Here is a 23,661-nt window from a genome sequence, read left to right as displayed (position 1 = left end):
AAGCTGTGTCTGAGAAAATATCCAAGAGGAGTTACCAGAAGCTGAAACTCGCAAGCCATACTCAACTTTTCTCCCTTCTTTTTTTTTGTACATTAACTACATGCTGAAAATTTCTCAAGAATTTGCTCAAAATGAGCAACATCTCAAACTTCTAGTCAGGGATTTGGGATGGTAGTTTTCTCCAGTAAGTTTACTTCTATTTTTGAATTACAAGAAGTAGCAATTCCCTACACAGGCATAAAATCAAGTTGTGTTTCAAAGCTTTCCTAAGCAGTACATGCCCTTCAGTCATTTAACTGAGCAAATGCGTAATAGGCCTGGAAAGAACTGAAAATATTTCTCTTGCTGTATATGGGAAAATTCGGAATATTCCTGGTAACAGCTGCCAGGTTTCTTAAGACCGTCTAACAAATTAGGTACTGGCCATCAAATGAGCATGGTAAAACTCTTCAGCATTTTAAGTCCTAACAAACGATAATACTTCAGCTGTTACAAAAGTCTACAGTCCCTTGACCAACCAGTTCTAGTTTAATTGTCTAATACACCCTTGTCCAGCCTTTCAAAGGAGGCATCTTTCAAAAGAAGACAGGATCTTATTTTTTGCCTCAAATAATCTGAACTATGTTAATGAAAACGTATTCTATTTAAAAACAAATCAGGGTCAGTCATCCAGAAGACAACAGATTTCAGTCTCATTTCCATCACAGGCTGTGCATACAGGGGAAAATTCATTATTTATACATCCTTTTCACTGAGTGGACGTCAATGCACTTAATTAAGTCTCCAAGCAGTGACAGAGCTCTATTCCTTTCGTAGCTGCTATTCCAGTCTGCAGTCTAAGGTCATATTTGTAACACTCTCCATTTCATAGAGAAGCACCTGTTTCCCTGCTTCTGTCACTGGGGCAGAGACCCTTGTTAGGAGCTGCTGGCATCTAAAGCATCTTTGTACAACACACAGCTTCATAATGCGAAGTCACTAACTGCTGCATAATACTTAGCCATGTAGGTTTCCCTCTTTGTAGAGCCAGCACAATCCAGTTTTGCAGTTCAGTTAGGTCTTGATCACTGCATAGGAGAGACTGTCCACCTCCACACACAACTGGCTAATGCACACTGACTGGTAGTCATTTCAAATTAGCAACATCGTTATGTTAACAAGGGGTAAAATAAAAAGCATCAAAGTACCTTGTTGGAAGTCTCAGTTTAGTTTAAAATATGACCTAAAACAACAGCAATACTAGCAAAAGAGTTTGTAAATGTTAGGATGTAATGCAACACACTGTGGCAGAAACCAGCCATTTGGGTACCTTACAGAGAGGCAGAGATAGATAGCAATCCTGTGCAATTTCTCAATCTGCTGAATTTACAGAAAGAGGAGGCCAACAGACTACAGGGACAACATCCAGCTTCACAACTCTTCAAGTCCATAACAAATAAAGAAATTCTTACTGGAAGCTTCCAGCATAAACTAGCACACTTCCCCACATGCAAGCTCCGTAAAGCATCCACAGTCGATGACTTTTGAAGGAGAGGGTGGAGAGCCAAATTCAGTACCCTTTACCAAAAATACCAAACTCAGCAAGAGTAAACAAATGGAGGTTAAGCCATGCCCTACTTTACCAGGAAAAAAATTTACAAATGTCTTCCAATAAAGGAAGTTACCATAAAAATCTCAAACTCTAAGCATCAGAAATACTTTCTGGGGAGTAACCTACTCATATCAATAAAGAATTTCCATCCACCACATTTACCTCAATATAACACCTGTCTTTTTAGACTATGTAAGCTCTGGGATCTAAACTGCTTAGAAAAGTTCATAGCACCATGAATGGTTTAAGTTAACTTCAGTCTTGCTTCATCTCAAATCAGTGGAAGTCCTGTGTTCACAGAGATCCATTTCCTATATATACATGATTGAGGGTTTGTTTTGAGATTTCTTTTTGTTTGGCTGGAGGGTTTGGGATGTATGTTATGAACAAACCAGCATGCTTAGAGATGCTTTAAATCCCTAATTCTAAAACAGTTTTTAGACCAATAGCTGAAACAGTAATAGTCTATAACCAGATGAGTCAGTCACTCCACTTGCCACAAGTTCATGTATTCATTATCTTCTAGATTACTGAGTAAATTTAGCATACACAGATAGTGTGCATCACAGAATTTACAAAGTGTACTGCAGCACAACCACTTCTCTGGGATTGTTAAAGTTTCATCTCTTACAGGTATGGATGGCTTTACTCAGTTCTAAGGACATTTTTCATAGGGATAGATTTATACATATGTGCACTTGTAGGATCAGGGCCCTAACAAAGCTGTCTTCTGCTTGAGATGCTGGTTTAATATGATTTTTTCCCCCTCTAATTATCAGTACTAGAGAAAATGTCTTTTTTTTTTTTAAAAAGCAGGTTAATCATAGCCTCTGGTAGCACAAATAAAGATCTCAGTTTTGTAGACTCCTGCAGGAAGGTATGTCTGCTCATCAGCCTGCTCAAGTGAATGAAACCACCACATACCTACCCGAGCGTAACAGTATGCTTAGAAATGCACATGAAGGCATCTAGATTTCAAGGTGACTATATGAAAAGGCACCTTCAAAAGAAAAAAAAGAAGGGGGGACACATCCCACACCGGGTCCTTAAAGAGCAGAAAGGAAAGCAGCAGCTAGTAGAGAGGGCAGCCAGGCAAGACAGCGACCGGAGAGCCTTGCTTCCAACCGGAAGGCAAGGGACAGCCGGGAACAGCGTTTGCCGATGCCAGCCCCAAACACCCAGTCCTCCCCCCGCCGCGGGACCCCCACCCGCATCACCGGGGCTCAGCCCCCGCCGGGCCCGCCACCCCCGCGGGCCGGGGGAGGCCTGCGGGGCAGCCATGTTACGCGGTGCCCGCAGCCCCCGCCCAGGGCGGCGCGGTGCCTCCCGCCGCCGCGGGAGCAGGTGCGCGGAGGCGCCAGGGACATCGGCGCTGGGGGACGGCGCCCGCACCAACTCCGGGCTCTGCGCCATCCTTCCGCGCCATCCCCAGCGGCCCCCTCACTCCCTACCACCACCGCCGCCGCCCGGCGCTGACGGGGCGAGCCCCGCCGGTCAGGTCGCTGCCCGCAGCCGCCGCAAGCTCCCCTCCGCCGAGCGGTACGGCACCGGCCCGGCCCCGCCGCTCGGCAGGGGAGAGGGGAGATACCGCCCTGCCCTGCCCTCCCCCGCAGTGTTACCGGCACCGTTACCGTACCTCAGCGCGCCTGACGCTCCGCTCCGCTCCGCTCCGCTCCCCTCAGCCTGGCGGCGGCGGCGGCCCCTGCCGGTGGGAGCAGGCGCGGCGCGCTGCCCCCTCCCGCCTGCGCGCGCAGCCGCCGCCGAACCGCTCCGGGCGGCAAGTCCCAGCCGGTGCGGCGGCGGCGGGGGAGGGCGCGGCCGTGATGCGGTCCTTCCCCGCGCGGGTCAGCGCCGCTCGGCCGGCCCACCGCGCCCCCCTGCGGCGTCGCCTGGGCGGGGGTTGCCCCACGGTCACCGCGGGCCTGGGGGACCGCCCGTTTCTGGCGTCTCACCGCGGAGCTGGCCGGCTGCCCTGTTGGCACCAAGCCTTCCCTCAGAGCCGTTCCTGCCCTTGCTTGGGGTCTTCCCGCCGCCCCGCCCCGTGAGAGAGAGCGCCGGTCCTGGCTCCTGGCGGCTGCCTGCTGCCCTCCGGGCGAGGGGTGGTGGCTGCCGGTGCCTCGCGTGGGTGCGTGTATCCTCAAATGCCACAGCGAGGCAGGGGCCACCAAAGCGCGAGGACATGGAAGTGGCGCCGAGATGCGTCCACGTTTCGCATGCGTGGGTGGAGAGCGGTGCAGGCGTCCTCCCCCTGCCCGTCTCGGGGACCAAGAGGGGGCAGAAATGCTCCTGTCACCTTAGGTGTTGGAAGAGAAGGGGCTCGTTTATTCAGTTTTAGTTGTATAATTTGATGGGTAACTTGCGTTCCTCTGTCTCACACACCCAATAAGTCTAGAAAGTAAAGCAGGTAATTTAAAATGTGGCTGCTACCTCATGAACCAGTCAAACCGCCAGATGAGGAGTCCACCAAACTTTGCAAAGCTGAGGGGATGACCTCACGATCAGGGACTTCTCTGCTGGCCACATGTGAAGCGTCATGGCAGGCTCCTGCCCCTCCAGTGGCTGAATGCCTGGGGAGCTCAGCTCTTTGGGTGCAAGAGCACCGGCACCGCCAGGCCCAGAGCAAGATGGCACTGACTGTCTTCCTGAGGCCCCGCATAGAGCACAGCATGCCTTAGCCATGGCGCATGGAGCAGGTGGCCTGCTCCGTTTGCCAAACCCACCCAAATGGGGCTGTCCCGTGTGCTCCGTCCTCAGCACGCAACCTGTGCCTCCATACAGAGGTGAAAATCGTTTCACTGCTAGGTGTAATCATGCAGGTCCATGGCTGCCCAGTTAAATGGCTCTGGTTTAGGAAAACAAACGTGGTTTGCTGGTGTGAGGCAACACCTTTACATTTCTATCGCTGTCCTCAAGGACAGAAACCTTGCACGCTCCACCAATGCCTGCCCCAGACCAGACACTTAGTGCAGAAAAGGGACTGCCAAGTATGTTCGGTGGGAAGACGGGAAGGTTAAGAGGAAGCTGGGGAGGAGGTCAGAAAGGCAAGGATGAGCCAGTAGGCAGAACAAAGAGCATTAAAAACTAGAGTGTTTCAGTATAAGAGCAGGAAGAACCAAGTATATTAGGTTGGTACAGCAGTGTGGAACCTGGGGAAGGCACAGAAAATACAGAAATCTATAAAAGAGCTTTGTGCCTAAGTCCAAGAGGTTTATTCTCAGCTATTGCCTCATTTCACAGGTTTTAATGCTTTTTGCCAGTAGAACTAATTACGTGAAAGTACCCTGTCAGCATATCCTCCATAGTGGTGCACGACTTGGTGGTCAGAGTTGGGTTCCTCAGGATATTTGCTTTTCTTCCTATTTCTCTTTAGGAGCCTAACTCATTAACATGGGCCAAGTAACATGTCTGCAGAATCAATTGCCACAAAAAGCACAGGACTGATAGTCCAAATTTCAGTTAGTACTACAGGTCATGCACTCCTACAACGTAGGAATCAAGACACTTAAATATTACATTGCTTATTAGATCAGTAGATCTAGTTTAGTCATCTGGCAAAAGAAAAACAAAAAGCCAGACAGAATCTGCATATGAGACCCTACATGAAAAGAAAAATTAGAGGGAAAAATCCTGGAAGCATGTGCGGCAAAAAGAATTTCCTCTCATCACCACAAGCAGTAGAAGTATCCGTGGTTTTGTGTGTGTTTGGAAATTATGGATAAGCTTTGGACACTATTGCTGTCAAACTTAATTGCAGACCAGAAGTTGCAACTTCATTATGTAACTAAAAGAGAAAATAATTTGCTGTTCCCAGTCTAAATCTCAGTGAATGTGAAATATTGTGGCATCTGCACCTTTTGGGGGTATATCAGTAACCCGAATAGGGACTAATTTAGAAGTCATTACTTAGGCTCAATGCTTTTGATTAAAAAGCAGGGCTGATCATTAGCAACATGGAGCCCTTCATACCCTAAGATCTTCCATTATGTATTTTAAGCAAGACCTTTGTTTTCCTCTGCTATCAGTTTGCTGTCATCAGAATTACAGTTCAATGTGTTTTGCAATAGAAAAAAGGCTGGATATCTCCTGCTTAAAATTTCTAACTGAAAGGTGACTTGAATCACTGAAAAGCTGAGGAGTTTATACTAATTTAATTGTAACAACTTCAGTTGAACATAACAACCCAAATTCCTTGCTCTGGAGTTACATCAAGAATGAACTGCATCATAGGCAGCTTGCGTCTTAGAATCAGAAAGATAGCCGATGAAAAGAGCAGGTGCAATTTAAAAAGGGGTTTAAATTATATCCTGCAACACACCACTTACATACCCGTATTATGCTCACTTAGATGACTAAGTCTGTTCTCTACACTGGAGATGATTATGGCTGAGTATAATCTACCTAAGAATTATTAGATTGTCTGCAGAATGATTACATACCGGCGACACAGAAATCTTTGACGCTTCCTTTCTGTGCAAGTTGTCATGAACTGTGTAAAGCAGCACGGATGAGTGGTTAGAGCATGGTCCTGAGAATCAAGAGAGCTTGGGGTGTATGTCGTTCTGCCATAAGCTTGCTGATTGGCTTCGGATAAATCTTGTAACCTCACAGCAATTAAATTACCTCATACATGAAATGGGGAGAGCGTTTACTCACAGCTGCATCTTTGAAATCTTAGAATGGAGATTGCTGCATAAAGAGAAAATACAAAATTATAATAATTAGGACAAAGCCACAATGCTTATCTATTGATTATTTGCGCTTTGTCTTTAATAACATAATGGCAGAATCTATAGATATTAAAAAAAATGTTTTTTTCTCCTGTAAAAGATGAGTTTCCAATGGGATGCAACATCAAAGAAGGAGAGCGGGAAGGACACATCTTTAGAAAAGAGTATTTCAAAGAATCTTTGTTCCATGTTTTATCTGTGAAAGGAAGAGACCAAAAGGCAAACACAGCAACATATAGCTTTAAGTTACAGTTTATTTTTGCTCTTCTTTAATCACCTCCATAGTTGGAGATGAAAGCCTATTCAGCAGAACTAGTACCCAAAATCCTCAAGACACTGCAGCACTAATCTTTGATTCATCATTTCCAAAATACTTTCCTCTGCAAGTTCAAGACAGCAGCCGTGCAGGCATACAACCAATGGAACTAGTTTTCTTAGCAAACAGTGTTCAGAAGGAGAGAAGCTGGCTTAATGCAGACAGTAAAAAAGACCATTTAACTATTGAAATTATATTTTAAAAATGTACTATGATAGATTTTGGTGAAAGGGTAGTGCAGCTAAAAAGCCCTTTTGTTGGTACTCATTTTTGTTATTTCAAGCTACCATCTTAGTCTGGTTCTCTCTGGTGGAGCACTGATTTGGAGTGCCTAAAAATCAGATGAACTAGGGTTGTACAGAACAAATGTACCTGGTTGCTGCGAAGTCAGAATTCTAGGCCTATACCCACAAAGGCATCCCACTAAACTTAAATGATTCCTCTTACTGTGAGTTACAGGAACAAAAAACAGAAGAGTTAGTAACATTGAAAAACCCTGTGAGCCCCTAAGATAATATCTACACCATAGGCCAGTAAATTCAACTGATGCCATAGAACAAATCTAAAGAGTATCAATGATACTTGGGTGTTTTGGGTTTTTTTATATAGTCAGGAGACCAGAGCACAGAGTTGAGAGTACTTCTCCCACACTAAAGGTGGCTTCGCCCATAACAAAGAAAGAGGGTGGCAGGTGCAATATTCTGGCATGAAGTAAAGATGTCACCTGCTGGGCTCAGTGAATGTTCAAAATGAAAAAGATACAAGAAATCCTGGCTACAGCCCCTTTATCCAATTATACCGCTGAAAATTAATCTATGTAAATGGCTGCAGCTGTACATAAGATCTCATTGTAGGCACAATGGCAGGCTTAGATGCCGAGCTCTTACTCCCGCACTGCAGAAGGTGATTCATTTCTCCATTGCACAAGTGACATAACAGGATACAACTGCCTAGCCAGTGTCACAGGGACAGAAGACAGCAGGCTACAAGGACTCTGGGCATGCTGCCGTTACCCTCAGTGTCTAGAAACCTGTCAGGTACAGCATTGAACCACACAACTAAGCTGCTCCGTTGCCCGTTCAAAAAGGTTGCCTTTTTCTGGAGTAATGATTGGATTTATCAAAAAAGCATCAGTCTGTTGCTTTGTTTTCATAAATTTCGTCATTTTCCTTGTTTTAATTTACAGTAACCTGTGACAGCATACCTATTTTCATAACCCTAAAAGGTATCACAAGACACATTTATTATTATTGGCTTATAAAGCCTGTGAGCCTGGAGCCTTTTTAGTATGTTAGAACAGCACCTGTAACAATGAGGCTAAAATACTTGACAATAGCTTACGACTCATAATAATAAATAGTCAAGGCGGGTGGAAGAAGCAAATCTGTCATCCTGAGAAGATATGCCAGTAATGACAATAAAGAAGCAGAAAATACAGACAACAGCATAACTTTCTTATGCAATGATCCTGTTTAATCTTCACGTATGCTTCCATTGTTATGATGCTGCCTGTACAGAAATGCTTGGTAACAGACCGATGAACTGGCAAAGGCATCTTGCATCTCTCTGCAAAAAATGCGCTACAGTCTTGCAAGAAATGCACTATATAGTTACCCTTATGAAAATTATATTAAAATTCAAGCATAGAGTTTTTCTTAGCTTAACATTATTCATAAACTTGCAACAACTTGAACATAAATCCGTAAGATAAAAACAGTTCTGGTGTTATATAGGTGATACAGGAGTTCGTTAAAGTGACTGCATACCTGAAGCAGCTTTATATTTTATATTGGTGTGTCCCAAGTGAATAATCTATGTGTAAATTGCTGCAAATTAAAACACAGCCCTTAGAGAAAAAAATCGGACAGTAATACAAGGGACAGAAAATGCCACTACATGATTTATCAACCATCTGGTGCAGTGCAAATAGCACTCATTCAGGGGAGGTTACAGTCTTCTGCTTAGTTACCACAGCAACAGGTCTGCTGAGTATGCTTAAAAAGTTATGCATGTGTCAGCAACCTTGTTTTCTCCTCCCATACAGAATTTACACTGGGGGCTGCGAGCAGTGGCATGTCCTTCCTAGGCTACGGATGTTTTGCTGCAACATTTTCCATTATTCCGCTTTTCAGGAAATTTAAAACTTGGGTGGGTTTGTTGTTGTTGTGTTTTTTGGTTTTTTTTTTTTTTAATATGACTTTGAGGAGTCCTGACTCCAAGAAACCCCCTCGATGATTAAGTCACTTTCCTTATTCATGGAAGTAGTAGATAGCTGCAGGTCAGAAGGGACCTCTGATAACAGAAATACTTCAAACTAAAATAAAACAAAAGTCCTTTTGGCTCCTGTACTTCCAAAAGGATGGGAAAAATGTATTTTTAAAAATATCCACAACTGAGTATCTTTCTCATAAAAGAGCCCACATTTACATAAATGGCTTTGTCCACAATGTACAACTGGAAAATAGTAGTTAATAGGAGATGGGAAAAAATAACAAAGCTCAAATTGTATTGTATGTTTCATGCTGGTTGCCTGTTACTCCCTATGTACATATTTTAATAAACAAATGTCAACAATAAATTACCCAGGAGCTTTTAAACTTCGTTATATTGGCTATGGATATCAGCCAAGAAAAACTGGATGGTACGGAGAGCTGTTCCCTTGCCTATTATTTTGTTCAGCTTGGAGAAGAGGCAGCTGAGGAGCGGCCTCATCACAGTCTACAACTTGCTCACGGGGAGCAGCAGAGGGGAAGGTGCTGATCTCCTCTCTCTGGTGACCAGCGACAGGACACAAGAAATGGAACAAAGCTGCATCAGGGGAAGTTCAGATCGGACATTAGGAAAAGGTTCTTCACTGAGAGGGTGGCCGGTCACTGGAAGACGCTCCTCAGGGAAGTGGTCACGGCACCAAGCCTGTCAGAGTTCAAGGAGCATCTGGACAATGCTCAGTCATGAGCGGACTTGACAATCCTTAAGGGTCCCTTCCAACTTGACATATTCTATGATTCTATTTTCTCTCCTGTTTCCCCCAGTGTGAGGGCCCCTAGTGTTTTTTCCAACCCTGCTCTTACCTTTACCCCCAAGGAGTGGTGTGACAGCGCAAGCCTGGCTGGTGCCGCTCCAGTCTGTCCAGAGGCACCGACACATCCCTGTGCTGCCCTCCCGCAGCTGCCTGCTCAAGAAGCAAGGTGTGACGGTTCAGCAGAGGTCTGGCAGAGCATATTAATTGGTGTCCTAGAGCCCACCTCACAGCCCCACCACAGCATGAATGCTGGTTGTGGCTGTTTCGAAAGGGTGCCATGGTGAGCTGGACTTGGCTCAAGTTAGCGATAACAGGATCTGGTACCAAATGAATAGGAGCGTTGGCCATTTCTGCTCCATACATGCTCCCATTGCAGTTTGTGCTCATTTGTCAGCTGCAAGATGAGCACCACACAGCTGGGAGCTTTACTTTAGCCTGTTTTGCAGAGGCAGAGCGTTGAATTATTTCAGAGTGCAAGCCTACATCACGATGTTGATGAGACCACGTTAAGCTCAGGTTTTAACCCAACTAATAGAATGGAATGGTTTGGGTTGGAAGGGACCTTTAAAGGTCATCTAGTCCAACTCCCCTGCCATGAGCAGCGACATCTTCAACTAGAGCAGGTTGCTCACAGCCCCGTCCAACCTGATTTTGAATGTTTCCAGGGATGGGGATTTACCACCCCTCTGGGCAACCTGTTCCAGTGTTTCACCATCCTGACTGTAAAAAATTTCTCCTATAGCCATATAGATTCCATACCCAGAGATGGACACAGCATCACCAAGAACATTTTGCTTTGTATTTACGGAATGAAAACCGGTTCTCTAACGACATATCCCAGCAGATTAGAGAGACCAGAGCTAAGCTGTGCTGTTTACTCCCAGAGAGACAGCAGGCCAAGCACACAAAAGAAATTGGTGTTGCCTACTTCACTACTCAGGGAAAGAGGCAGAAGAGGAAACATCAGCTGCTTTAAAGAAATTTCAATGGCAATAAAATGTAAGAGGACAGGATTGATTTAATGCTTTCAGTCTGACTCCCAGATGAGGAATCAATTATCCCGCGTCATTTAATCTCCTGAAGCAGGTCATGACACAAACTAGAAATCAGAAGCATTATATCTAATATGAAGAGCAGCTCTTAACGGTAGTTAGCATCAGCCTCAGATTTTTTTAGAGGAAAACATAACTGGGATTTGGAGAGCTCTGAAGAGTTGGCTACACTAGATTTCTGCAGTCAGCTCCTAATATTTTAAAAGTGGGTTTGTTCATTGTTTACCTAATGGAGATGCAGAGCAGTATAAGCAAAAAAAAAAAAAAAAAAAAGAAAAAACCCTATCCCTGTGGACAAACTCCAGCCCTCCATCAGGAACATGGCCTTCAGAAACCTTGCACAAAATTACTTACCTGACATGTTTCAAATGATTATCTACCTTTGTGGAAAATTCTTCAGCTAAACCAAGCTCCTACATAATTTTTTTTTTTTTTTTTACATCATTGAAGAGAAGAGAAATACCACATGGCTCCTAACAGGGTGCAACCCTTAGCTAAACCAGCCTGCTTTTGGAACAGAACCTCCTAGAAGGAAGAAATGTGGTACAGGGGGAGGGTCCATCTGAATCCCCTCGAGGCTGGGAGAACTGATACTGAAGGTCGTCGTCTCTGTAACAGATATATAGCTTCCTACTGAGCTTCTCAATTAAATTTCTTGTGTGAAACTGTTGACATAATCAAGCACAAGCATGAAAACAGAAGCAGGATAGCTAAAGAAAGCTCCTTATTTTGTCAGAGTTGTTTTGCCTATGTACCAAAAGAAAACTAGGGCACAGAATGTAAGCATTACGATTAACTTTCAGGAGAGGCTAAAATTATCCAGGATTATACAAATATAAGCAGGGTGGGTTTTTTTTGTTTTGAATTAATTTCCTGGTACCAAAACTAAGTCAGTGTTGAAGATATATGAAGGGTTTTGGGGTGCTGGGTTTTGGTGGGTTTTTTGTGGTTTTTTTTGGGGTGGTTTTTTTTGTTTGTTTGTTTGTTTGCAAAAGCTCTATGGTAAGGCTGATGTATTTTTAAGCAGCAGTCAAACTCAACATACCTATTCTGAATATTCTTTAACAGACCTTGGAAATATGAATTTAAACTTTGTCGTAAGAGTAAAAATCCATATAGAAACTGGCTGAAGCAGCGATTTCTAATCAAAGTCAAATCAGGAACCGGCCTTATTTGCAGTACCTACATCAGTGGCTGCCAGCGTTCTTTCTAAGCAGATGCTAAAGGATCTAGGAAACAAAATCTTTTGCATTTCTCACATTGCTCTGCATACTTCCACTCTCTCTCACTGCATTTCCCCTAGCTTTGCTCCTTTTCCTGGGATGCCTCAAAGCAATGAGCTCTCCCCATCCTGCTGATACTCACCTGCCATCCGAAAAGGGGATTTCTGGATCAAGGGATAGACCACCTCATATCCAAGAGCAGAAACGATGGGGTGTGGGGAGCACGTATGACAAAGACAATTGTAATTTAAAGGCTGACCTATTTTTAGTACCACCTATTTTTACACTGAAGTACCCAGGAAACGTGCTATGGATCATTTTCGTTCTAAATGTCATGAAGAAAACTATGGTAGCAGTTCGTTCAATATGTACTTAACACTGCAATTTTATGACTCTGTCACATATAGTACTCACCAAAACACCTCTATACTGGGGATGTTGCTGGCAGCACAAGGACATAAGGTACTGAAAAGCAAAGATTTAAGACCCAACAAAGTGATTCCTTCATTTTCAGCACTTTTTTGCCTTGAGTTGATCTCAAAAAAGCTTTAAAAAACATTTCAGACTATAGGCACCATTCCTGAAGCTTTGCCAAAAGCTTTCTTGTGTCACTGCATTGCATATCAAGAATTTTCAAATAAAATAATCTCTGAAGGCTGCTTCTGTACCTACAGAAGGCAGCAACTCCCACTGTAATTGCTGGGTAGTGGCTCTGAATGACAGGCTGCCGTTCTAAAAACTATCAGTACATACCTTCCCATATAACCACAAAACAACAAGAACTGTGTGAAGAAGGCTATAAGCTGCGGGAGGAACGATCTGGTACATGCTCACAACACTGTTTTGAGCCCTCTCCACTTTTTCAAGTGCTGCATTTTACAGAAAAGCAACAAGGGTTTGTTTCTTCAGGGGAAATACACCTTGCACTTCACACGTAAGCCAGCCAAAATGTTGCTGAGTGGCACTGAAGTTCCAATATTCCTTCTCCCCTCGGAGGACAGGCAGCCTCTGCTCTCCTGCAGGTAGCTAGCTGGCTCCTGCTGGCACTGCAGCAGTATGCAGTATGCCCTGCAGATACAATTGAGGTTAAGACAGGCAGTGCTATTTCTACCTAAGAAATCCCTTCATCTTCACAGAAGGACTTTAACAATAGCAAACGGTAATAAAGTTGAAGTGCTTCTCAAATCTGCTGCTGATTCTGCACTTTTGAAAATTTTTTTTCAGTTCAATTTCAGAAATTTAACACAGCTACCAAGAAAAGCACTAAGAACAAAAACCATCCACTCATCTGGCATAAACCTACACACACCACCAAATAAAGCATCTTGGTCCTGCAGCTTTAATACTGTGCTAGCATTAACAAATTAATTAACTACAGTACATATTCACTGAAAGTTATTTTTATGAAATGCTTTAAAAATCCAAGTAGAAGATAATGCATATGTACATTTCACAGCATTCACTGACTCTGAAAGTCCTATTTAATACAAAGGAAACAACAGTTGGCCCTTACTGAAGGCATACACTGGCACCGCATTATCTACGCTTAACTTTTTATATATTTGATCAGTGATCTGGGCCAAGTTTTATTTCATGCTTTTATGCTTTCATTTCCCAGCCAGATTTTTGGAGAACATGATAAACACTGCAAACAATCATCTAAAACCCTGACAGACTCGATGCAAGTCTCAGTTCTGCTCTTCCCAGCAGCGCACACACACAGCATTTCCCCTTTGGTTGGTCGAGTACCTGCCAGTTACCATATCCTAGGCAAGATTGCCTTAAGGGTCAACTTCATATCCTATTTGCCCTCCTTGGCCTAGGCTGTGCTAATTGCCTAGGCTCCCCAATGTAGTCCATGGAGAAAGACAGGAAACTTATCAGATAAGGTATCTCTCCCAATACAACAAAAACAACGTAAGTATCGTGAGTTGCCGGCAAGGGCCTAGTGCTCTGGTGACTGTAGGGGAAATCAAGACACCCAGCACAGAACATGCAAGCAACCTTGGGAGAGCTGAAGTCGGGCAAGCTTAATTTTCATAAGCAATGAGAAAAAAATATCAATATGCAAAATCACGACCAGTGAGAAGAGCTGAATAGGTAACAATTATCATTATTTCCTCACAACACAAGAATCAGGACAGGCAACAAGCCTAAAAACAACGGGAAATATTTTCTTACACTATTCTACTGTGAAACTCACTGCCATAGAACACTATGGAAGCAAAAGTATAAATGGTTTCAAGAAAACTAGATGGCATCATTGAGGAAAAAGACCTAAAAGTTAATGAGAACAAAATATGTGGCCACAATTCCATATCATGTAGACCATCAGCCACAAAATGCCGGATGCTGGAAGAAAAAAAAAACAAAACAAAAAATCCCAACCACTGCGTACCTTCACTTATACCTCCCCGCCGCCTCCCCAAACAGTTGCTGTTGACAGCAAGCTGTAATGTCCATATGTAGTTGAACTCTTTAATAAAAGTGTCTTCTAATACTTACTTGCAACACTAGGTGGCAGGGAAAACATCTCGCTCATCTACAGCATTGAGAACCTTGAATGTAGACTCATTTGGCACTAGTTAAGCATTAGTACTATGCAGCAATCTCAATTTCATACAACAGGATTTGCTTTATGTTCCTACATAGCCTTGAGCAACATTTTTTGAGTTAAATACTGTGTTCAGAGACCCATATTAGTGGTGCCAGAATACAGGCTAATTCCTTCCCTGAGACACCTTGCCCTCTCATTTAAGAGCCCACGGAAAATTGCTGTATATTTCTTCCTCTCCAGAAGCAGTTCAAACAAACACAAAATAGCTTTGAAATCCTCATGGTCTCCACCTCTGTAAAGACACAGCACCATAACATTTACCTCATGCCTCTATTTTTCTAAAAAAGTCACTTTATTATTTAAAATTCACATCACTTGTGTGCTACCTGTGAACATACTGCAAAGGGACAATGATGAAAGAAGTTCTGCAACTCAGGCAGTAGCAAAGCAGGCAGGCCAATGCAAATTCTTCTTCAGGCAATACTGATCCTACTTGTCAGTGTGCTCTTTCCCTTCTGCAAATGGTAAAAACTTCAGACTTGTAACATTTTGCTCAAGATCTCCCTCAAAACTTGAGAGGAGAAAGGTATGATCTTTCTTCATGAATGCGAGCTCCAAGTTTCAAAACAAACGTGTGTTTATATGTAAAGGACACCACCTCTGCACTGCAGCATAACTTGCTATTTTCCAAGTTACATACATTTCCTAGAATGTTGCTGACATTAAAAGTGAAAGTCTGACATTTAACTCCTACTTTGTTCACATAATTTAAAGAAAAATGCAGACAATTATTGGCATGGTTCGTAACACTCTCCCTTTAGAAGAGCAAAATCAGGATAGTCATTCTTCTCATTCAGCTTTGTATCAGTTTTTCAGCTGTGTAAAGAGATGCTGATGCCTTCTAGCATATCTTTTAAAAATCTGCAGAAAAAAAAGCAAGGTCAGCACACTGCTTTTCAAGCAGTGACATACAAGAAGGAAGGTCAAGTAATTAAGCCACAGACTAGAAGTCTAGGAGTCACTGAAAGTGATCTTAACACACAAACAAATCACAGAAAGGCACTGAACTGGATTTTGATTTTCACAATGTTTGATAACTGGAAAGTTTGTTTCATTTCTGAAAAATAAGTTAATACAAAATTTAAAAAACACTGATGTGCAAGTCTGCTGCATAAAAGGAGGTACATTTTCATACTTTAAAATAGTTTAAAACATTTGTACATTATGAACAGAAATTACTTTATATAAACAAAGAGTGTTTTTTTGCCAACAGCAGCTGTCAACTCCAAAACACAGAATTAAGACGACAAGAGAACCAGACAGTCTAAGTCACTGCTATTTGTGTCAAAAAAATTATGCCACCCTTTTCTACAGCTCATCATGCTTGTACGTAAATTCCCTTGCAGATATAAACCCATCACCATCTTCATCTTCTTTATCAAATATGTCTTCAACCAAAGCATCATGCTGGGTGTCATTTACCACTGCTCCATGCCTTTCAAATTCTTTCTTCAAGTAAATTTTCACCTATGAGACAAAAGGTGAGAGTTGATGTTTTTAGGCTTATGAAAGAATTGATTACTGTAGCATAAGAAAGGGCCACTATGTTCAGGATGGTAGTAATAGACAATAGATACGTTCCTTCCTGTGCCACTGGCAGAATAATACTTGTCTGACTGATTCTGCAGCCCCACTCAGTGATGAAAGACTCCTCAGTAATATAAATGACAGTAAAACTAGCAAATCAGTTGCCACACCTTTATGGTATCTGACTGAAAAATGAGCCAGGAAAACCTATCATCTGATGTCTACACAGCAAAGTATAAATAGCTAGGCAGAAGTTATTAGCTACCAATTGGTCAGAGACCCAAACAGCTTTTTCACATCCTAGCATTTTGACAAACCAATAGATGCAAACAGCCACCCCAAATATATACAGAAATCTGTTCACAATCTCAACATTTGCTGCTCTAATAGGAAGTACATTAATACAGATTTATTTCTAGACATCTCAAAATTTTGAAGGACAAAGATTCAAGGTAGCTTTTAAACAGACCACTGGAACAGTGACTAATGGTGAGCAGTTTTTTGAACAACGTCAGATTATTTTTACTGAGTTTAAGGTTTAACTATTGAGATCCCAAGTGTTCTAAATTGCAGAGCCTTCTACAAGAATCTCAATACCAACATACCCACCTGTTAAACAGATACCACTTATATAACAAGAACTGTAACAGTGGACTCTTAACAGCAAGATAAATGGGCCATGTTTCAGGTCTGTTTTATTCATTTCATATTCTGGTATTTGTTAGGGTCATTGCTTGCATTTCTAATACACAGACACTGGACACACTGACACTGTCTGTCTGATGCACAGTATGAAAGATTAGTCTTTTGGGTCTAGCAAATTGTACCAGCCCCAAATCAAAAAGAATGCAGTGGTTTATCCTAACTTCTCATGGATGACTTCTGCACATCGGAAAAGCAGAAGACTGAAAATAAGAGGCAAACAGAAGGTGAATAATGCTGAATACATATCCTTCAGACAGTGAATACTATGAAACAGGACTGCCCTACAGCAGAAGAATTTCTAGTTCCAGTTTATTAGTAAATCAGCAACTAACTCCAAAAAGCCCTGAAGTCTGGTTTTATTTCTACGATGTTTTACTTTATCCAAGTGTCCAATACATGTGGGGCACACATTGGTCAAATGCCTATGCCTTAGCTTATCGAGGCCACTTTTGAACCCCCAGTCCAGCAGTTCCACTGGGATCCAAGGCTCAGTGTGGTGCAACATAGATGTGCATCCTTGGCTTAGTTTTACTGAAAAAAAATCTATTGTTAAGGTGTAAGAAAGTATGTGAGCTGAAGCCATGCAAGAAAGGCAAAGCACAGACAGGAGCTTAATTTCTGAGCCAGGAATAGTAGTTCAAAAGCATTCAGTAGGAAAGATACCACAGAAAGGCATAAAACTCCAAAGGCAAAAAAAAAAAAAAAAAAAAAAAAAGAGAATTGGAAGGCAGCAACATTGAAAGTCATCTCCAGGGAAGAACAGAAACTCACCCTTCCCCACATGACTAATGACCACCTGGCCAGCAATAACTTTTTGGGTGTCTTATCATTCATGATAAGCGTATCAGTTCAGTAGTTATGCTAACAACTCATTAGTCCTAGGTACCCATACTGTGCATTGCCCAATAAATAATTGCTTTAAGCACTCTTAAATAGCATGTATTCTGCTTGCAGAGTTGCTCTGTGCACAGTAGTAGCTAAAATCTAACCTGTGTTTAGATACTTCCCTAACAGGATCAAGTTAAGCTTATTTTTCCCTTTCCACTATCTCATCCTGGTAGGTTTGCTCACAAGAAGGGTAACCCACTCACCTCTTGCTTGGACAGTTTCCAGTCATCGTTAAGATCCATCTCTTGGAATGACTCATGAGACCTTGGTCCATTCCTAATTTCTAGAAGATCAATGTTGAAAATCAGTGTGCTCTCAGGTGGAATTTTTCCTGCCCAAAACAATAAACATGGAGAAAAGTTAAAAACAACTACATAGTCAGTGCCATACAAAAGCCATATGCGTCACAGCAATGTTCCGGTAATCCTACTACTTTCAAAGCATCTTTGTTACTTCAAATTGCAGGATAAGTATCTGTAACAGTGATAAGTGTAACTATTTCAGAGTGTAGCCTGGACCCTGAGCAGTCCTTACAGCACATATGCAACTTTAGATGCAACTAGTTTTGTTAGAGACGTGTTGACGTGAGCTCATATTCAGCAATCATCATCACAGGTTTGAGACAACATTCTTGAATCTTTTTTCATGGCCAGAGCCAGCTAGAGTACGAGTGGAAAACAGTGAAGGAGACTGGACAGCCAGCCAGGTGGCCACTACTGCAACGTACAGCCAAGACCGATGGACAGGGTAGCAAGAAGGTAGAGTTCAGTCGTCCTGATACACCATAACCCTGCCACTCTCCAGATTCCTCTCCACTGTCAATTGACACCTTGTACCCGCTATTCTGCCACTGGAAAAACCCTTCTTGCAGAGAAAGACAAAAGGGCAGCAATGCTGCCAGTATCCCACAGCTGTCTCTGTGTGGACTGCCACACAAAGCACTGAGCTATTTTCAAACACACAGCAGAAACTAAATATATAAACCTGCTCAGAAGACATGTGTTGGCATCATTCCATTTTTGATGCAGGTGAACAGACTAATAATTTCCTAATAGTGCCAAAGACCATCCCCTTCCCCTCCCCCGGATTTGAGTTTATCAGGCATTGGCTTTTACAATGGTGTGATATGCCTTCACGCTGATGGCTGAAGCTACTGCCAAATATGTTTTAGCACACCACTTTGCTCCGTGTATGTAGAGAGGTTGAATAGGACAAAATATATTTCTATATTGGATGGCAGCACCCCAAAAAAATATTCCTGTGCCTTTAGAAGATAGGGAAAAAACTAATACACACCTACTATTTTGGAGCTATGGTGTTAAATACATGCTGGGCTGCAGCAACAAATGGGCTTGTAGATTTCTGGGATGAATAAATGTGCAGAAACTTCTGGAAATACAGGGCTCAGTGGCCTGCTTAGAGTTTGGAACACAGGTAATTTTTCTGAGCATTACAGAAGAAGGCATGTGACTCACCATTCAAGTCAGACAGCAAGCAAGGCACCAGGTGGGAGGCTAGTGAAATTATGTGCATTCAGAGGAAAGCATGAAGAATGTGGAATAATTCTGTCTTCAAGGGCATCATTTGAAAATAGCAACATAATTATGTTCAAATACTTCAAAGTTCTCCTAAAGCAAGTAATTTCTTACAGCAGCTAGCAGTGTTTACTTGTTCGGCCTTGCACTAAACACAGAGGTGAGGCTTGCAAGTCTTTGAAGAACAACTGTAGTCCTTTATATATACATTGAGGCAATTAGGCCTGTGATGACTACGTGAGCACTGCAACATTTAATATCTTTTGTAGAAAAATTTACAGTTGTGCCCTGCATACAGTCAATTAACTGACCACCACAAGTCTCCTGTTCTCTACTAGGAACATCATTACTTCTAATACTATCTCTTGAACCCCAAACCACAGCTTCTAGAAAAAGATGTTTTAAAAGGATACTTTCAGGAAAGGAGGGTATGGAGTATGCTTCTATGTACGGAGTACTACTTAGCACGGAGTAATATAGAGTACTACTTAGCCTATGTTCAGCCCTACTTGCCAGAAGATACAGGCATGCAAACACTCCTCATTCCTAAAACAGTCTCAGATTAATGGGAGAGGGCAGTTGCAGGAAGGATTATATGTTCCAAGACATTTATCCTTTCCGCTTTGAAACCTTGCATTACCTTAGGTCATTTGTGGTAACTGTTGTCATGACAAAATATTCTAATAATTGCTCAAAAAAAAGTTAACTAAAACAAACCCCCTAAAGCAGAAAAAGTAACCTTCCTGCATCTTTCAAACTGTCACTCATTTAACTGCAAATTGCAGATCTGGCTCTCCTATTAAAATAGGAATCTGGAAATGTTTGAAAGGAAAACGCCAAACGCCATCAGTAGCAGACAGGTAGAGAAAACACTACAAACAATGCTTTTATCTGTCTGTACATCATTCAGCACATGCCAGCATGACTGCCCACGTACCTGCATATCTTACTCTGGATAACAGGGACCACTGTCCACACTGAAAAGAGCTAAGAGGGAAAGAATTAAATGTCCCTGTATGGAAAAATAAACCATGACTTTTCACTGTATCAGCTAAGAACTGCTTGGGCAGCAATACAGGGAGTTTCTTCAGGTTCTAAAAGAAACCTGCAAACAAGAACAAGGCTTGCACATGCACATTCATGAAGTATTACCACAAACACAGATGCAACAGCCAAAAAGCCAACTGTTACCTAAGCAACCCCTTCTAACTTGACTGTAAAAAGAAGGGGGGAAAAAAAGGAAGGGGAAAAAAAAAAAAAGGCAGAGCACTGTTTAGCACAGCACTAACAAAACAGACACTCAGAGCATACAGCACAGCAGCTACCATCAATTCCTATTTTTTTCCTGCTTTCACCACGTAACCACTTAATGGTTACTTCTGCAGAAAATAAGTTTGTGAGAAAGAGCACCTCTATCAATTTTTCTTATTTAACAGAATCAGCCTGGAAAGCTTGAAAGCCTGCTAACCTCTGAGGCCAAGAAAAAAAGTAAAATACAGTGATTAATAACAATTAAAGTAAGGGAAGGACTTCAGGTGTTTTACCTTTCCCTTCTTTTCCATAAGCAAGGGCTGGTGGAATAGTTAGCTTCCGCTTCTCTCCCACACACATGTCCTTCAAACCTTTGTCCCAGCCTTTGATAGCTTCCCTTATGCCAAGTGTAAACCACATAGGTTGACCATTGTTATGCTTGTGACTGGAAAAGAATGCAATAAAACACTTAGTCTTTAGACAGCAAGTTCCATAAGAGGCATGTGGAACAGATGGAAGATGCTCACAGCATAGATATATAATTAAAAACACACTACTATTTGGCATCTTGGCATTTCTTAAATGAAAGACCTAGACTTTTAAAGTCTTTAAAACTTATGCCTTGCATGACAGGGTTCCTTAAGAAGTGCAAAGAAATAAAACAACAGTGTTTATGACAACACTGAGCAACCTGGATCCTCACCTTCACTTCCCTGATCACCTATTTCCACTTTGAAACTAGACTAGAAAGGCATTTCTACTTAAAAATGTACATTCAAGGCCACGCATATTCTTTGGTAAACTGCAAATCAAGAACCGGCTTGGTCGTGACTACAATATACCTTATAACATGCTTAGAAGAATCAGCCACATCTCTTCCAAAAAAGCCATTAGAAAAAAATGAACTACACAACAGATAGTCTAGAAAAACAGAAACAGATGCATGCAAAACATTCGAGTTTAAAATAGGCAGACAAGCCCTTTTCCAGGACTACCTTCACTCTACTGACAGAATTTTAAAAGCTCGATTTACGAGTCATGCGGGAAAGGTGCTTAACAAGAAAACAGAGCACTTACAGAAGTTAGTCAGCAGCAAAAACTTAGAGTGTCACTACAACTCCTTTTAGAGAGGCAGGTTAACTACAAGAGAAAATTAGTCAGATTTTAGTTTAAATCATCTGCAAGAGCATAAACATGCAAAACATTGTCTTTTTTTTTTTTTAATATGTTCCATAAAAGTAGACTTCAGACATAGCCTACAGATACTTGAGCATTTTGCTGTCTCCCACTATTAACACTTTGTTGATGTCTTACACGAAAGGCAACATTAGCAAGTCGTTGCAGGCTCTCCACAGACTCTCGAATTTCTGGCTCTTCCTCCTACTTCCATTACTGTGCCTCTGGTATGTTGATTTGTCTGGTCGGGCGCAGGTGAAGAATATGCCGTTTCAGTAATGAAAAGGTGTCATTGTGCTGCCAGTAGTAGGAGGATATATATATCCCTTTTTTTTTTCTTTTTTAAAATTAGAGGCAGACTTCTCCCCTAGAAGTTTGCTTTAGAAACCAGACAGAAATTCATGCATAGCAGAAGACTTATTAAACATCTGAGATCATATACCAAAACCGGTGTCTAAATTGCAGAAGAGGATGCCTATCATCCCCATCTTTTAACAAATGCCACATGGCTCTACTTTCTACAGACTAACCAGGAAACAAAAGCTAAATAATATTTAATTTATAGCCTCAATCTGACAAAGGGAAAGGAGATAAGCTTTACTGTTGGTGTTCATCTTAAACAGCATTGTGAGTCAGTGCTTCCTAAACTGTCAAAGCATAAAGGCAAACCAAACTTTCTGAAAATAGGTGACAGTGGAAAGGGTCCCACACATTAGTTTGTGCAGCGTTATTTAAGCTATTTTAATTCAATAACAAATAAAATCTAGGGCATGCTATGAACATGCGTGCATTGCTTTTGTTTCCTTGCACACAGGTAAACGCAAGTTTTGGGCGTTTTGTGAGGGAGGGGTAATTGTAAAAGTAAAATTAAAAGCCACCCGCCCTCAACAAAACACTCCTCACAGAGCTATTTCGCAGATGGATTACGGGCCACTGTGAAGGGTCCAGATTCAGGAAAGCACTGCCAGAAGAGATCACCTACATTAAAATACATATCAAGATATATAGAGGGTGGGTTTTTTTTTTTTCCCACGCGCAAGCTCACCCACCAGCCCGCTCGAAGGCGAGCCGCCCGGGGCGAGCTACTTACGTGGAGTGAAACATGGAGCCATCCCTCTCCAAGTAGCCCTCGTAGTGAACCAGCATCATGTCCCCCCACTTGGTCCTCCTGTGGCAGAGGAACGGCTTCTGCAGCACCTCCACCTTCACGTCAGCCGCGGGGATCAGCGCCGCGGCCGCGCAGCCCAGCGCCGCGCCCAACAGGGCGGCCCGCAGCGCCGCCGCCATCGCCGCCCCACAGCCAGGGCCCCGCGGACGCCCGCCTCACCGCCGCCGGGCCGCCATCCCGCGCCCCCTCCCCGACGAGCCTAGCGGCGCGGCTCCCCGCGGACAGCGGCCAGGGCAGGACCCGGTGCGCGGCCGCGCTCGCCCGCCCAGCAGACGTGGCAACGGCCCTCACAGCTGGCAGCCCCCGGCTTCCGACGGTCCAGACCGGAGGCGCGTCCTCTGATTGGCTCGCCTCAGAGCGAACCCAGAAGAAGCAGTCGCGTATTGGGATACGCCCCTGTCCGTCACTCAGCTTGCCCAATCGGCAGCAGAGCTTCGTGGGAGGGGCGCTGAGTGAAACGGGAGGGCGGGCCTCGGCGCTCCAGGAAGCCAACGTTAGCGAGTGGGGGAGCCCCGCGGAGCGCTCACACAATAGAGCCGGCTCCTGCCGGCCGCCGATTGGGCGGTGCTCTCACCGAAGGCGCATTTCGATTGGCTGCGGAAGGCCACCCACTTTGGGCGTTCTGCGCCTGTCCCGCCCCCTTCTCCTATCTGTCACGTGGGTTGCGATTCCTAGAACTGTTTGCGCTTCCGTAGCGCTGCGGTGCTGTTCTTTGGGTGCGCGGCAGCAGCGCGTTCTGCGCTAGGAGCGTAGCGGCGGGGGGCAGGCTCGGCGGTGGGGGCCGGGCCGGGTCGGGCAGGGCGGGCGGCGCCCCGCTATGGCCCTGGGTGCCGGCGGCGCGGCGGGGCGCGGGGGGCGGCGGG

At 43.4% G+C, this 23,661-nt stretch overlaps 2 protein-coding genes across 8 annotated transcripts in view; both read right to left on the bottom strand.

The window, feature by feature from the left end:
- SCRN1 (secernin 1) overlaps positions 1-3,380 on the bottom strand; it is a 44,416-nt gene extending 41,036 nt beyond the window's left edge. The window contains exon 1 of one of the 6 annotated variants that reach the window (XM_075143480.1): positions 3,228-3,380. The gene's annotated coding sequence lies outside the window, so the exon portion shown is untranslated. The other 5 variants (XM_075143483.1, XM_075143482.1, XM_075143485.1 and 2 more) reach the window with 5 other exon arrangements.
- Positions 3,381-13,315: 9,935 nt separating this feature from the next.
- FKBP14 (FKBP prolyl isomerase 14) lies at positions 13,316-23,124 on the bottom strand. Of its 2 annotated transcripts, XR_012672639.1 has the most exons (5): positions 22,721-23,124; positions 20,748-20,899; positions 17,872-17,999; positions 14,437-16,015; positions 13,316-14,283 (listed from the first exon to the last, which is right to left on the bottom strand). XR_012672639.1 is itself a non-coding variant. In XM_075143486.1 (4 exons), the coding sequence occupies exons 1-4, from the start codon at positions 22,915-22,917 to the stop codon at positions 15,857-15,859; spliced, it is 636 nt and encodes a 211-aa protein (XP_074999587.1). In that variant the 5' UTR covers positions 22,918-23,124; the 3' UTR covers positions 13,316-15,856. The 2 variants fall into 2 exon arrangements, 1 of the variants encoding a protein (XP_074999587.1); XM_075143486.1 differs by having other exon boundaries at positions 13,316-16,015.
- Between the last annotated feature and the right edge of the window lie 537 nt (positions 23,125-23,661).

This window comes from Calonectris borealis, chromosome 2 (assembly GCF_964195595.1).
Source record: "Calonectris borealis chromosome 2, bCalBor7.hap1.2, whole genome shotgun sequence".
NCBI lineage: Eukaryota > Metazoa > Chordata > Aves > Procellariiformes > Procellariidae > Calonectris > Calonectris borealis.
This window is presented reverse-complemented; position numbering and strand designations above follow the sequence as displayed.